The following is a 13,918-nucleotide window of genomic DNA, read 5'->3' on the forward strand; positions in this document are numbered from 1 at the left end:
ACAACCAACGGTTTTTGACTTTTTGCCTACACATTCAGTAAACTGTTGGCTGAACATGTGCAAAGACAACAGTGTTTTCTCTAGTTGCAGGCAACGGTTCCCCAGATGCAACCATATATAATCATTGCTTAAAATATAAATGTCAACGGCTTTATTCAGGCAACACATAAATAACTGTTGCGTATAATATATGGAAAGACAACGGTTTTTACCAAGCAACTGATAAAAACCGTTGTCTGTAGGTTAAATCCTATAAGCAACAACTTTGAAACCATTGTCTGTAGGTTAAATCCTATAAGCAACAACTTTGAAAGCATTGTCTGAAACTTGTTGGCTAAAACCAGAATTAAATTATTTTACCAATTAATTCACTATTATATCCATATGGTGATACAATTGTAGTTGTCATGCTTTACGCATCATTCTCGATAAAATTATACTAAACACAATAATCTCATAAATTGAAAAAACACTAAAAACAGTACTAATCTCAGCACCAACCCTTTCAACCATAGGCGAACAACACCAAAAATTAAAAATCAATTGTAGATCAAAAAGCACCAAATTTACCAACAATAAAGATATCCTAAAAACTACATGATTTCTGCAGCAAAAAAACAAACTACAAGAACAATGTTGACTAGTGCAGAATGAAGTTATACCATAAACTACATGGTTTGCATCAAATAAGAAAACAAGTTCAGACGGTCCTCATTATAAGCATCAAATAAGAATATTTGTCAAAAAGAAGACCTCATTATATGCATCAAATAATAAAAATTGGAACAAAATTAACAACTGAAGACTTCTCAATATTTGCAAGGGGCTAGTCAAAATCAGAATCTTCATTTCTTATCTCTTCCATAACAATTGAAGACTTCTCAATAATTGCAGCAGGTATATCTTCCCGAATCCAATTGAGTTCACCATAAAAAAGATCACTTTCATAAGCTTCTTGGCCCATTAATTCTGATTTGTCACCCATGTTAAATATATCTCTAGGAAATGTATTCATAGCAAAATGCCTATTTGCATTGAGTGGATCTTGGACATAGAAACATTGTTGGACTTGAGAAGGTAGCACAAAAGGATCATTCTGATAACATTTTTTGTTGAAATATACACAAGTAATCCTATGTTTTTATAAGCATCAAATAAGAATATTTGTCAAAAAGAAGACCTCATTATATGCATCAAATAATAAAAATTGGAACAAAATTAACAACTGAAGACTTCTCAATATTTGCAAGGGGCTAGTCAAAATCAGAATCTTCATTTCTTATCTCTTCCATAACAATTGAAGACTTCTCAATAATTGCAGCAGGTATATCTTCCCGAATCCAATTGAGTTCACCATAAAAAAGATCACTTTCATAAGCTTCTTGGCCCATTAATTCTGATTTGTCACCCATGTTAAATATATCTCTAGGAAATGTATTCATAGCAAAATGCCTATTTGCATTGAGTGGATCTTGGACATAGAAACATTGTTGGACTTGAGAAGGTAGCACAAAAGGATCATTCTGATAACATTTTTTGTTGAAATATACACAAGTAATCCCATGTTTTTCTTCTTCAACCTCATACCAATCACATTTAAACAACACAAAGTTGAAATGGCCATAATAGTCTAACTCTATTATGTCACTAATTGATCCATAATAAGTGATGGCTTATGTCTTAGGATTTTCATCCTTAGAGCTTGCAAAACTTGGAGTCAATGAAACCAAAGTTACACCAGAATTTTGAGTTTTGCATCTTGCATCTCTATTCATAGTGTGGAATCTATTTCCATTAATGAGGTAACCCGAAAACCTCTTTGCTACATGACTTGGACCTCTAGAGAAATATTTCAGCTGAATTGAGGACACAATATTAACTATAAAATTAAAGATATAATATCTTTTTATTTTAATTGATAAACACAATATACGAATGAGTATAATAATACAATTATTTTTTTTTTGTTAATGATAAACACAAATTTATTTATGAAATTCAGTCCTAATAAAATGAACTTACAATAATACCCAATTTGGTAATTTGAATCTTTAATAAAGAATTATCTCTAGCTATTCTTTTTTTAAATTCAACTCATCTCTAGTTTATCAATATAAATATTACATAATTATAGTGAATACAAAACGAGCTTCATTTGTTATTTTTTTCGTAGAATTCCCTTCTCACTCTTGTTCTCTAGTGTTAAGTGTTGACACTGCAATGACTAGGACGAAAGTGAAGCTCGCCTACATAACTAATGACTCAAAGAGGAAGGAAACATTCATCAAAAGAAAAAAGGGTTAGAATTTTTTTTATCTTTCTTTCATTAATATCAACCTTGCAATACGTATATATTTTAATTACCATTGATTAATGATAAACTAATTGGGGTTGATCCCAATTAAATCTAACAATAATAACTGTTAGATCTCGAGATAGATAACTAATTGAGGTTGATCCCGTCGGAAGGAGGGGTTAGACCTAATTTTTAAATTCCTATTGAGATATATTTATATTTACTGTTTGATATTATCTCTAATAGGATTATCAGTTACCACGATTAAGAACAAGACATGTCTTGGGCTTTGCCCCCTTTATGTAAAAAAAAGACATATCAAAAACAAAGAAAAAAAAGTAGAGATGTATAAATTGAAATTGTCACTAATTTGCTTCTCACAAAATTTAGTTACTGAATGAGAGAAATAGAATTTATATTTTATTTGTGTTTGGTTTATGCCCTTGAGATTTTGTTTTATTTTTTATTTTAAAATATTCAGTTTCTGTTGAACAATTTATTGTAGTAGTGTCAACATAGCTTGGATGATTTTTCTATTACCAGCATTTCATGTCTTTGGATTAAAAAAATGATTTTTTTTTATATAAATCCTCTGAGAGCCTTTCCAACATCTACATTACCAATGGTGACCGGTAACGTAACTCTTCCCGGATCTTTTTCTTTTGTCGGAAGAGTGCGTTGGATGATAGCACTGCAGCTTGCATCTAACTGGATAACTTCATCATCATCATACTTTCTCTTTTTTGTAAGAATCTCTTTCATGAACTTCGCATACGTCGGCATCTGCTCTAAGGCTTCGGCAAATGGAATGTTGATTTGCAACCTTTTGAATATGTCGAGAAACCTTGCATATTGCCTTTCCTTGTCTTTCTTTGATGGAGCATGTGGATATGGTAAGTGTTGAACAGGAGGAGTTTTCTGAATGCTTTTCTCTTCTCTTGCCTTTTGATTTTTTTTCTTCCTCTCACTACTCACTTCTCCCTCAAGCTCTTCTTCTTCTTTTTCATTTTTTTCATTTTCAACTAAGTCTCCCTCTTTATTTTCTTCAACTCCTGGCTCACTTTCTTCTACTCCCTCTTTTTCTTTTCTTCTTAACACCTCCCCTTCAGTTTTTAAGTTGTCACCGATTCCCTTGCCTACCTCCTTACCACTTCGAGTTGTTATAGACTTACATTGCTCTTTTGGATTTGGTTCGGTGTTGGCTGCAAAAGTACCTCCTTGATTCTTGTTGTTGGACATTTCCCTTGCTATTTGACCAATCTGAGTTTCCAAGTTTCTTAACACCGCATCATTGCCTCGTTGATATGTCTGAGTTTCTTGTTGAAACTGTTGCAAGTGTTGTTGCTGCATCATATTTTGCTTGGACTGCATCTCCATGAACGATCTCAATGTATCTTCTAAGCATGTTTGTTGAGATTGTTGTGGAGGTGGATGACTATAGCTTTCATACTGTCTTTGCCTATTGGACGAACCAACATCTTGTCTCCAACCTTGGCCATAGTTTGAATTATTCCCTCTTTGATAGCCAGCATTTTGGTACTGACCTTGCCTTTGTTGAGTTCCCATGAAATTCACTTCCTCATTAGACGGAGGACAATGACCTGTTGGATGGTCTCCGGTACATAATTCACATGCTGCAACCTGTTTGGCTTTAGTTGACCCTTCTTGAAGAGTCATCAACTTTGACATTTGTTTGGATAACTCCTCCACCGTGTTGGTAAGAAGCTTATTCTGAGCCAAAACAGCATCTGATGTATCGAGTTCAAGAATTCCTGGCTTCCTTTGAGTTTTGCTGCGTTCACCTTGTCGATCACTAAGTGACATCTTTTCAATAATTGTTGTAGCATCTGCAGCACTCAATGATAAAAGGGAACCACCTGCTGTTGCATCTAAAAGGAGCTTCGAATCCTGCAAGAGACCATTTCTAAAAATATGAATTTGGGTTAGTTCATCAAATCCATGATTAGGGCATTTACGCAGCATTGCTTTGTATCGATCCCATGCTTCACATAGAGTCTCATTGGAGCCTTGAGAAAACACCGCAATTGATGTCTTTGACTCCATGAATTTATGATGTGGAAAGAACCGATCAAGAAACTTCTCGTCCAAGGTATTCCAATTTGTCATAACTTGAGCTGGTAAATCAAGGTACCAATCTTTGGCATTTCCTATCAATGAATGTGGAAACATTCTCATGAACACCGCTTCCTCCTCCGCTTCAGGAGCACCAAGTGAACCGGCAATTTCATAGAATTTGACGTAATGGTTGTACGGATCTTCATGTGACAAACCTGTAAAAGGGTTAGCATATAACAATTGCAAGAGTCCGGTTTTCATCTCCGTTTGTCTTGCACCTCTGGGAGGCCTTGCAAGATGAGCAAGTCTCCGTGGACTGTTGTGACATGGCCTTATACCTCCACCTTCGTTACGTGGCGACGGATCGTCAGCCATCTCTTCGGAAATTGAGGATGTTGAAGAAATAGAAGTTGAAGTTCCTTCTTGCAGCTTCTTCTGTTTGGCTAGTTGTTTTCTTTTCTTTCTCTAACTATTGTTTCTCCTTGCTGTTCTTTCGATTTCTGGATCAAAAAGTAAATTTTCTGCAGAAATCTTTCCTCGCATAAACAACTTAACCAGACAAGTTAGCGTGCACAAAGGATAATAAATAATAACTAAAAAGTACAAAATTGCTTAAAACGACAGAAATCATAATCAAACTTATCAATATCAAACGCCAGTCCCCGGCAACGGCGCCATTTGATGAAAGTACAAAAGCAAGTATTTTCTTAATATCGTATCCACAGGGACTAGTGTGATATCGAACGGTGATTTGCAATTTCCATGATTTTAAGTGCGGGTTTTTGTAAGTTTTGTTTCGAAAACATAAAAGTGTGATTGATTAAAAAGAGTTTTGAAACTTTCGGATAAAAAGAAGTTGTCGGGACTAGATTCATTATCTCATTAGCATGTATCAATCAACCTCACTATATATATTTCATTTACCAATCATTATTATCACATATCACGCATCGAACGTATCCGTGTCCGGATTACGCCGTGAAATCTATTATATCTATTAACGTTCGATGTCTCGAATCATTAATCGACATAATAGCATTAAGATCTGATATTTGAAGTGATTATTAAACTCAAAATCTATGTCTAAACATTGAAGTTTAATAAGTGATTATCTTTACTCTTGATTTAAACAATATATGTGTATACCATTCAAATCTTTTAGAAATAAACAATTAAAACAAGATAACACTCGTAATGATTGATAAATAAAACATATATATTAAGATCGAATCGACTACATGATCACAAAATAACTACATCTAATCCCAACAACAAAGGAATTTAGCTAGACATGATAAAAGTAAACTTACAAGAATAATGAGTAAAAGGGATGAAGAACATCTCTTGATTTCTCAAGTACAATGAATCCACCTTTAAGAACTCTTAAACTAATATTACTCACGTTTTTGATCTATTACAAAATGATATATCTAAGAGAATGGCTTCTGAGTGCTATTTATAGATTTTCAGGACAGTGGAGTTCGCTAAGCGAACTAGTTACTTAAGCAAGGGGTTTCTTGACACGTAGTAAAAAGCCTGACTCATCATTTGTTCGCTGAAGCTCGCTATCTCTCGCCATCAGATCATCACTCCCTGGTTTTGTTCGCCATCTCTCGCTATCTTTCGCTAAGCGAATGTTGATTTTGTTGCCCTGCTCGCAGAAGCTCGCTGAAGCTCGCCATGGACCCTGAACCCACTGGTTTTGTTTGCTGCATCTCGCCATGGCTTCGCTGAGCGAAGGCTTCAAAATCCTGCCTATCTAGCCATTCCTAACAAAATGTCTTGGGATTAATTTCAATGCTATATTTACATCAAAAGGGGTTTTTAATCATGATTTCTTTATAAATGTACTGCTAAGTGCCCATAATTCATGATGTTTTTTAACTCAAATTGGGCACTTATCACATGAATGATCTCAATGGTCTCTCTTGGATAATTGATCAAAATATGAAACAAATTGACAGGCGTATGGATGAGACGGAAGCTGCAGCGCTGGTCGAAAATCCTGCTGAAAATGTGATTGGAAGTGCGCATGGGATGGAGAACAATGTTGGTTCAATGCAGACACAACATTTGTCATTGAACTTCATGACCAACAATAATTTTGATGATGTGTTGCCATTTGAAAATGGTAATAATGTACCAAATGATTTATGGCCTTAATCCACAAGTCTTTTAAAACAACTATGTTCTTCATTTGTAGTTTTTTTGGAGTCTCTAGTTTCAATTGTTGAATTTATCAATGTTTAGTTTAATTTTAGGGTTTATGTTTTAAAATGTGTCTATGCTTAAACGCATATAGATGGACACAGTAGTAATTTCAGGATTTATGTTTTAAAGTCATCATAGTTTTGTGCTTTTCATGTAAGCCACTTAATCAATACGATATTTGTAGCCTAATCATCATCAATTACTTTGCGGTTGGATCCATCTAACTTCAAGTTGATATGTGTAGCACCTTCTATATCTCAAAAATATTATTGTCAATCTCTAATTCTATATAACAACGCAACCCCCCAACTTATATGAATGCAACACACATATGATATATAATCCTTATATATATATATATATATATATATATATATGGGGAGGGATCAAATTACACCGGTGTAACATTTGAGTAATGTTACACCTCTCAATAACGCTTTAACGAATACAAATTTTACAAAATTCACCGTTGGATTGAAAGTTTATATCGTATAGATCATCCATGTTGAATTTTACAAAAATCTAAAATTGTTTGATATGTTATTGAGACAAATGAAGATTAACGGTATTCAATAAAAACGCATAAACCATTAATCTTCATCGGTCTCAATAACATATCAAACGATTTTAGATTTTTTTAAAATTCAACACGGATGATCTATACGATATAAGTTTTCAATCCAACGGTGGATTTTGTAAAATTTGTATTCGTTAAAGCGTTATTGAGCGGTGTAACATTACTCAAATATTACACCGGTGTAATTTGATCCCTCCCCTATATATATATATATATATATAGGGGAGAGATCAAATTACACCTGTGTAATATTTGAGTAATGTTACACCGCTCAATAACGCTTTAACGAATACAAATTTTACAAAATTCACCGTTGGATTGAAAACTTATATCGTATAGATCATCTATGTTGAATTGTATACAAATCTAAAATCGTTTGATATGTTTTTGAGATAGATCAAGATTAACGGTATTCAATAAAAATGCATAAACCATTAATCTTCACCGGTCTCAATAACATATCAAACGATTTTAGATTTTTGTAAAATTCAAAATGGATGATCTATACGATATAAACTTTCAATCCAACGGTGGATTTTGTAAAATTTGTATTCGCTAAATTGTTATTAAGTGGTGTAACATTACTTAAATGTTACACCGGTGTAATTTGATCCCTCCCTATATATATATATATATATATATATATATATATACCTTTCAGATTCCACACAAATAGTTGAGTTGAATAAATGTTGGATTTTTCAATAATAAAATCGAAATCGAAAGGGTTATACATATGCTTAAAGTATGTTCTCTAATGATAAGATCAAGGTTAGAATTCAAATTATATCCCATAAACAACATGAATAATTGATCAACAATACTACTAATTGATTACGGCACCGCTATATTTCACAAAAAAAAAAAAAAAGAATATTATGCATGTGGCAGAAAACATGGATAATTCTATGCGTAATTCTCAGTTTTAGTTGTAAATGCTATGTTACAATTGTCATTCTAGTTGAAACATACTTTGTGAAATATAACGGTGTCATCTATTAGCTTCAGGGGTGGAGCCATTGTTGGGCTGGGCAAGGCTATGCCCCCCTGGGGGGGAAAATTAGGATATGAAAAGACCATTATACTCCTCTTACCTTTTCAGTGTTCCCTCCAAAAAGCTTGCAAAACACGCACGCGCGAACACAAAATAAACATGTGAAATAAAAAACAGAGGAACGCATAACAACCTTCACTAACACCACCGCGACCACCGATCGGACCATCGGGACCACTGACATCACCGTAGATTCACCTTTTCAGTTTTTAGCAATCTTGAATTTGTAATGATCTATGTATTTTTCTATTTGAATGAATGAATATATTTTTTAGTAAATAAAATAAAATAATGGAAATTGAATCCATGTTCAACTATCTACTCCTGATATAATTTCATTAATCTCATTCACTAATCAACTCCCATCAACTCCCTAGTGTCATCTACTTCCTACTGTCATCAACTATCCATTCTTCTTCTCTTCCTCTCCTTTTTCTTCACCATCGCCGCCACGTTTTTGTCCACGGTCGCCCTTTGTCGTTGCCATTCATTGTTCAATCTATTATTCATTGATTCTTGATTCACTGTCGCGATGTGTCTTTTGTGGTGTTGCCTGTATTATGATTCTCCTTTGCTTGCAACGTTGGATTTTCATAAATTTGGTGTTTGATCTGCATTTATTTGCAAGATTTGCATTTTGTTCCCTCTATTTTTAGGGCTATTGATCTTTTTTATAGTAAGAGTGACAAGATGAAATTGGAAGAATTTAATAATATGTAAGTGGTTGTATATCCAAATCTGGGAATAGATTAGTTTTGAAGATGTTGGATTTTTCTGAATGAATTTGTAGGATGAAGATGAAGGAACAAAAACTAATTTCTCCATTAAATTTAATTCAAAAAAAAAAAAAACTAACAAAAATCTTATTTTTATGCAAATAATATTTTAGTTGATTAATTTAAATATTAAAGATATTGTAAATGCCACATCATCAGAAGTTACACAATTAGCTGTCACATAAGCAAAAATTGACCAAATTAGTTCAAAATTTAATTCAAGAACGTTTTTAAAACCTTTGTAGTTTTGCATAGGTATAAATCAAAATTTTATTTTTACATGCACTAAAGTTAAAATGAATCATATTTACAGAGATTAAAATCACATTTAAGTCATTTTTTTACAAAAAAGTGACAATTAAATTAAAAGAAAAAGATGAAGTCACTACAAGAAATAAGGTCTTTGGCAGTGACATATGTTGTTTAGAAAAATACAAAGTTGCTGCGAAATGTGCTTTTCCCAGCAAAAAAATTATTGTTGCATGTCGTTGGTGTAACAGCCCAGGGCCCCATCTTAGGCGGTCCCGACACTGCCACCTCACGATCTTCTCCACCCCCTAACTAGTGAAGTTTTTGCCTTCTGCGAGAATCGAACCATATGTACTCTGGGGTTCAAGTACATGTTCAATCCATTCACACTACCAATTTGACCGCCTAAGATGGGGCCTTGGGCTGTTACAAAAAAAGACGTGTTTTTTTGTAACAGCTCGGGCCTCACACCTCATGTATAGTAGGTGGCCTGACACTGTACATCACGATCTTCTCCACCCAGTGGAGTTTTTTCCTTTCGGGGAATCGAACCATGTACCCTGATGTTCAAGTACATGTTCAATTCATTTCCACTACCAACTGACCGCCTAAGATGAATAACGGTGACATGATGAAGAAGTGTGGCGGTTAAATTTTGGAGAGATCAAGTGAACAAAAGAGAAAGAAGAGCATTGGATGAATAATAATCCTAGGTAGAGAAAGTTTGCAATACATGATCCAAGTGAATAAATTTATAACTATTATTAAATAGATTTTATTAATTAACAAATATTCCAAAATGCATAGAAAATAAATTAATGGATTCTCTTTACTCAATGTAGACATGCATGGAGTTGTACTGGTTTTTTTTTTTTTAAAGGGTATGAAGTGGTACAGTTGAGTTTTGAAGAAAAGAAAACAAACTACTATTTTTTTAATATAAATAAACATGATTTAATTAATCTATTCTAATATAATAAAATTGATTACTACTATATTTACTAATATAATACGTAAACTAAAAAATTGCATTATTTTCAGCGACAATAATTGTTGTTGGGATAGGTCACTTTTCCCAACAATAATAAAATTGTTGAGAAAAAAATTAACTTATTACAACGACTTAAATTAGTTGCTACTATATATTTATGTTTTTATCAACAATTTGAACATCGTTGCCAAAATCTTATTTTTTGTAGTGAGTAATTCGGTCAACTTGGTTTGATTCACACTGTGACTAATTAAGTTCAACAATGATGTACATATGAAGACATAGGTATTATGATTATTTTGATTTTGTCACATTATTTTTATGCATGAGTATATTTTTATTTTTATTTTAACAGCAAAATATATTATTGTGAATGGTAAAAATTTATTAGCAGGTTTATTCTTTTCGGATTTGGATCCTCTCCTTCACTCTCCTCTCCATTTCTCTCAATCCTCTCTATATCTCTCTTAATCTCTCTCTCTCAGTATTAATTTAAAATTTTTTATTGAAGAGAGAAATTGAAATTAAGAGAAAAATATAGAGGATTGAGAGAGATGGAGAGGAGAGTGAATGAGAGGATCCAATCACATTCTTTTCATTTTTAACGTATTGTGTTGAATCTATACTTGAATATAATATATTCTACTAATTTCAATGAATAAGTATCTTTTTGCTTCAAAAAAAGTATCTTTTTATTTCGGTCACAAATAAAAATTGATGAGATTGTTGCCAACGACAGCGTATGTCTCAAATTTATTGTTTTTTTACAAAAATCTTCTAATAATTGTTGATAATTTTATATTTATTTTTTCATGAACAAAAGGAGATTCTTCATATTTTTTACGGTATATGGTAATATTGACAACAAATATCCTGATTAAATTACACATGATATATATCATCAAATATAGTGCGATAGAAATGGTAAAAAATTAAGTCACTAGGTTTGGTTTAGTGGTGAGAAGTTTGAATAGTATGCTAGAGGTTCTGGGTTCGATCTCAGCTCCATCATAAACCAAAATCGAAATGGTAAAAAATTGGATCATTCAATTATTTGGATAGTCACTCCTTGTAAAAAATAAATAAATCAACCTTTAACTTTAGTTTACCCAAAATAAAAATTACACAAATATTTATTTTCACAGTATTAGATATTTTCATATCGACTTATTCGTATTATAGGTTAGGAAAATGAACCTATCAATTCATAGATTTGAGGAATAAATCAAACCTTGTCCATATTCTCACTTTAATTATGTCACCTCACATAATTAGGGAGGCAGTCTTCGGGCGGGCGGTCAGAGAGGATCGGTGTGGTGGAGGGAGATATTGCGTATTAGGGAGGGTGTTGGTGAGCCAGGAGGCAGTTGGTTTAGGGAGCATGTCTCGAGGAGGGTGGGGGATGGGTCGGATACTCTTTTTTGGACCGATCCGTGGTTGGATGGGATTTCGTTGAGGGAGCGGTTTGGGCGCCTTTTTGAGTTGACTATGACCAAATCTCGTTCGGTCGCAGAGATGTTTGCTTTAGGTTGGGGGGCAGGTGGGGGGGCGTGGGAGTGGCGGAGGCGTCTGTGGGTGTGGGAGGAGGAGATGCTGGGGGAGTGTCAGTCTTTACTTCTTGACATTTCTTTGCAGGATCAAGCTATTGACAGGTGGCAGTGGAGCATTGACCCTGATACAGGTTATACGGTTGGGGGAGTTTATCAGCTTCTGACGTCTCAGGATTCAGTTACTTTGGATGATGCGGATAACCTTATTTGGCATTCTCAGGTTCCTTTGAAGGTTACCGTCTTCGCGTGGCGTTTATTACGGGACAGGTTGCCCACGAGAGCAAACCTGGTTACTCGTGGCGTTTTGTCTACTACGGTTGCCACTTGTGTTTTTGGATGTGGAACGGCTGAGTCGGCTCATCATTTATTTCTCGCATGTGGTATTGCTGGATCGCTTTGGGATTTAATTCGCGCATGGGTTGGCATTACATTGGTGGACTCCACTTCTCTGCGTGATCATTTTGTTCAGTTTACGGCCTCATTAGGCGGATCTCGAGCGAGACGGTCCGTTTTGCAGCTTGTGTGGCTTGCTTGTGTTTGGGTGATATGGACAGAGAGAAATCATCGGTTGTTCAAAGGCTCAACGGGCACACCTCATATTTTATTGGACAAGATCAAGCTTTTCTCTTTCAGGTGGTTGAAGACGACAAACATCATGTTAGTTTTAAACTACCATAGCTGGTGGTCTAGTCCATTGTTGTGTTTGGGCCTTGTATGATTTTACTTTGATTGTATTTCTCTGACTCTATTGTATTTATTATAGTCTACCTTAGTACGTCTTGTGCTGAGGAGGCTGTTTGTGTTAATATATATCATTTTGGCTTCTTCAAAAAAAAATTATGTCACCTCACATTAGTAGTGTGTGAGAAAGGGACATGATGCATGTCCTACTCAAGTTCTCAATCTTATAACTTTAGCATTTGCATGATATATTTAGTTTAAATATGTGATTTATAATTTTAAAAGCAAATTAAACTTGTAGATTATACTAGTAAATTATCTAAAAATATTATTTTATCTAAATATTTTTTTCTTCAAAATAAATAAATTTTGTTATATATAAATTCCATATGATCACTACTGTTCAAACTTCAAATATATTTTAGCCCAATTATTTTTCCATTATGTTTATAGTAGTCCATGAGTTATGAGAGTGAGGTCGACTGGTTTTTCTAAAAAAAATCAGTTAATAAAAAACCAGTGAATATTTTTTTTTTAAAGTATAATTGGACCGTCGACATACAAATGATACAATGACGGACCTCCCCACACACCGCATTGTGGGTTGTGTGAAAACAGAAAAGAGACCTACACTTAATTTTAAGAAAATAAATTTTTTAATGTTTACTCCTATATTCTAAAAAAAAAAAAGAAATAATATGACAAAACGAAAGAAATGTTAAAGATTGTGCCATGCATCTACTATGTTTTGATTCTTTTAGAGTGATGATTAAATTTCATCCCTCAATTTTCTCGCAACACAAATTAATTTTTTATAAAAATAAAATTTAAATTAATTCTTAATATTTTTATACGAGAGATAATTTTGTCTCTGATTCATTACATATGGACTATTTTTCTTTTGTAAGCTATTAAATTTTGTTTAGTGGTAAGTGATTTTGGTAGCATGGATGAGATCTTAAGTTCGATTCTTATTGACCAAATTGTAAATCAAATAAGAAAAAGAATTTATTTTAACCTAACATTTTTTGACAAACTATTTTAACCCGACGTTAGACAATTCTTTTCTAATGTTTCACACAGAATTAGATAAAAAAAAAAATTACAATATCTAGAAGAACCCAATTTTGCAAGATGGGTTTTTTTTTTTTTTGCAAGATGGGTCTTTTTTATAGATCGGAGAATGGGGAAATAATATTTATTTTTATAAGTCAATAAGTTCGGTCTAGTGGTGAATGGTTTGAGTTGTATGTTATAGGTCATAGGTTCGATCCCCAGCTCATTGTAAAGAAAATAAAAATAGTTTATATATGAAGGGTAAAATGGGAATATTTAGTGGTATGTAGGGGTGAAAGGTTAAATGTAGGGGTAGAAAAAAAAATCTTAGTATGTCCCACCTCTTCACTGCTTTCAGAGTCATTCTTTTCAAGACTGAGGTTTGACTTGAATATAAAAAA

At 33.6% G+C, this 13,918-nt stretch overlaps 1 protein-coding gene across 1 annotated transcript; it reads right to left on the bottom strand.

Moving 5' to 3' along the window:
- Positions 1-2,875: 2,875 nt before the first annotated feature.
- On the bottom strand, positions 2,876-4,747 carry LOC123895808. The gene has a single exon (XM_045946293.1). The coding sequence runs from the start codon at positions 4,745-4,747 to the stop codon at positions 2,876-2,878; it is 1,872 nt and encodes a 623-aa protein (XP_045802249.1).
- Between the last annotated feature and the right edge of the window lie 9,171 nt (positions 4,748-13,918).

This window comes from Trifolium pratense, linkage group LG7 (assembly GCF_020283565.1).
Source record: "Trifolium pratense cultivar HEN17-A07 linkage group LG7, ARS_RC_1.1, whole genome shotgun sequence".
NCBI lineage: Eukaryota > Viridiplantae > Streptophyta > Magnoliopsida > Fabales > Fabaceae > Trifolium > Trifolium pratense.

Coding starts and splice junctions, on each gene's coding strand:
- LOC123895808 (XM_045946293.1), bottom strand. CDS start 4,747: ATGGCTGACGATCCGTCGCCACGTAACGAAGGTGGAGGTATAAGGCCA.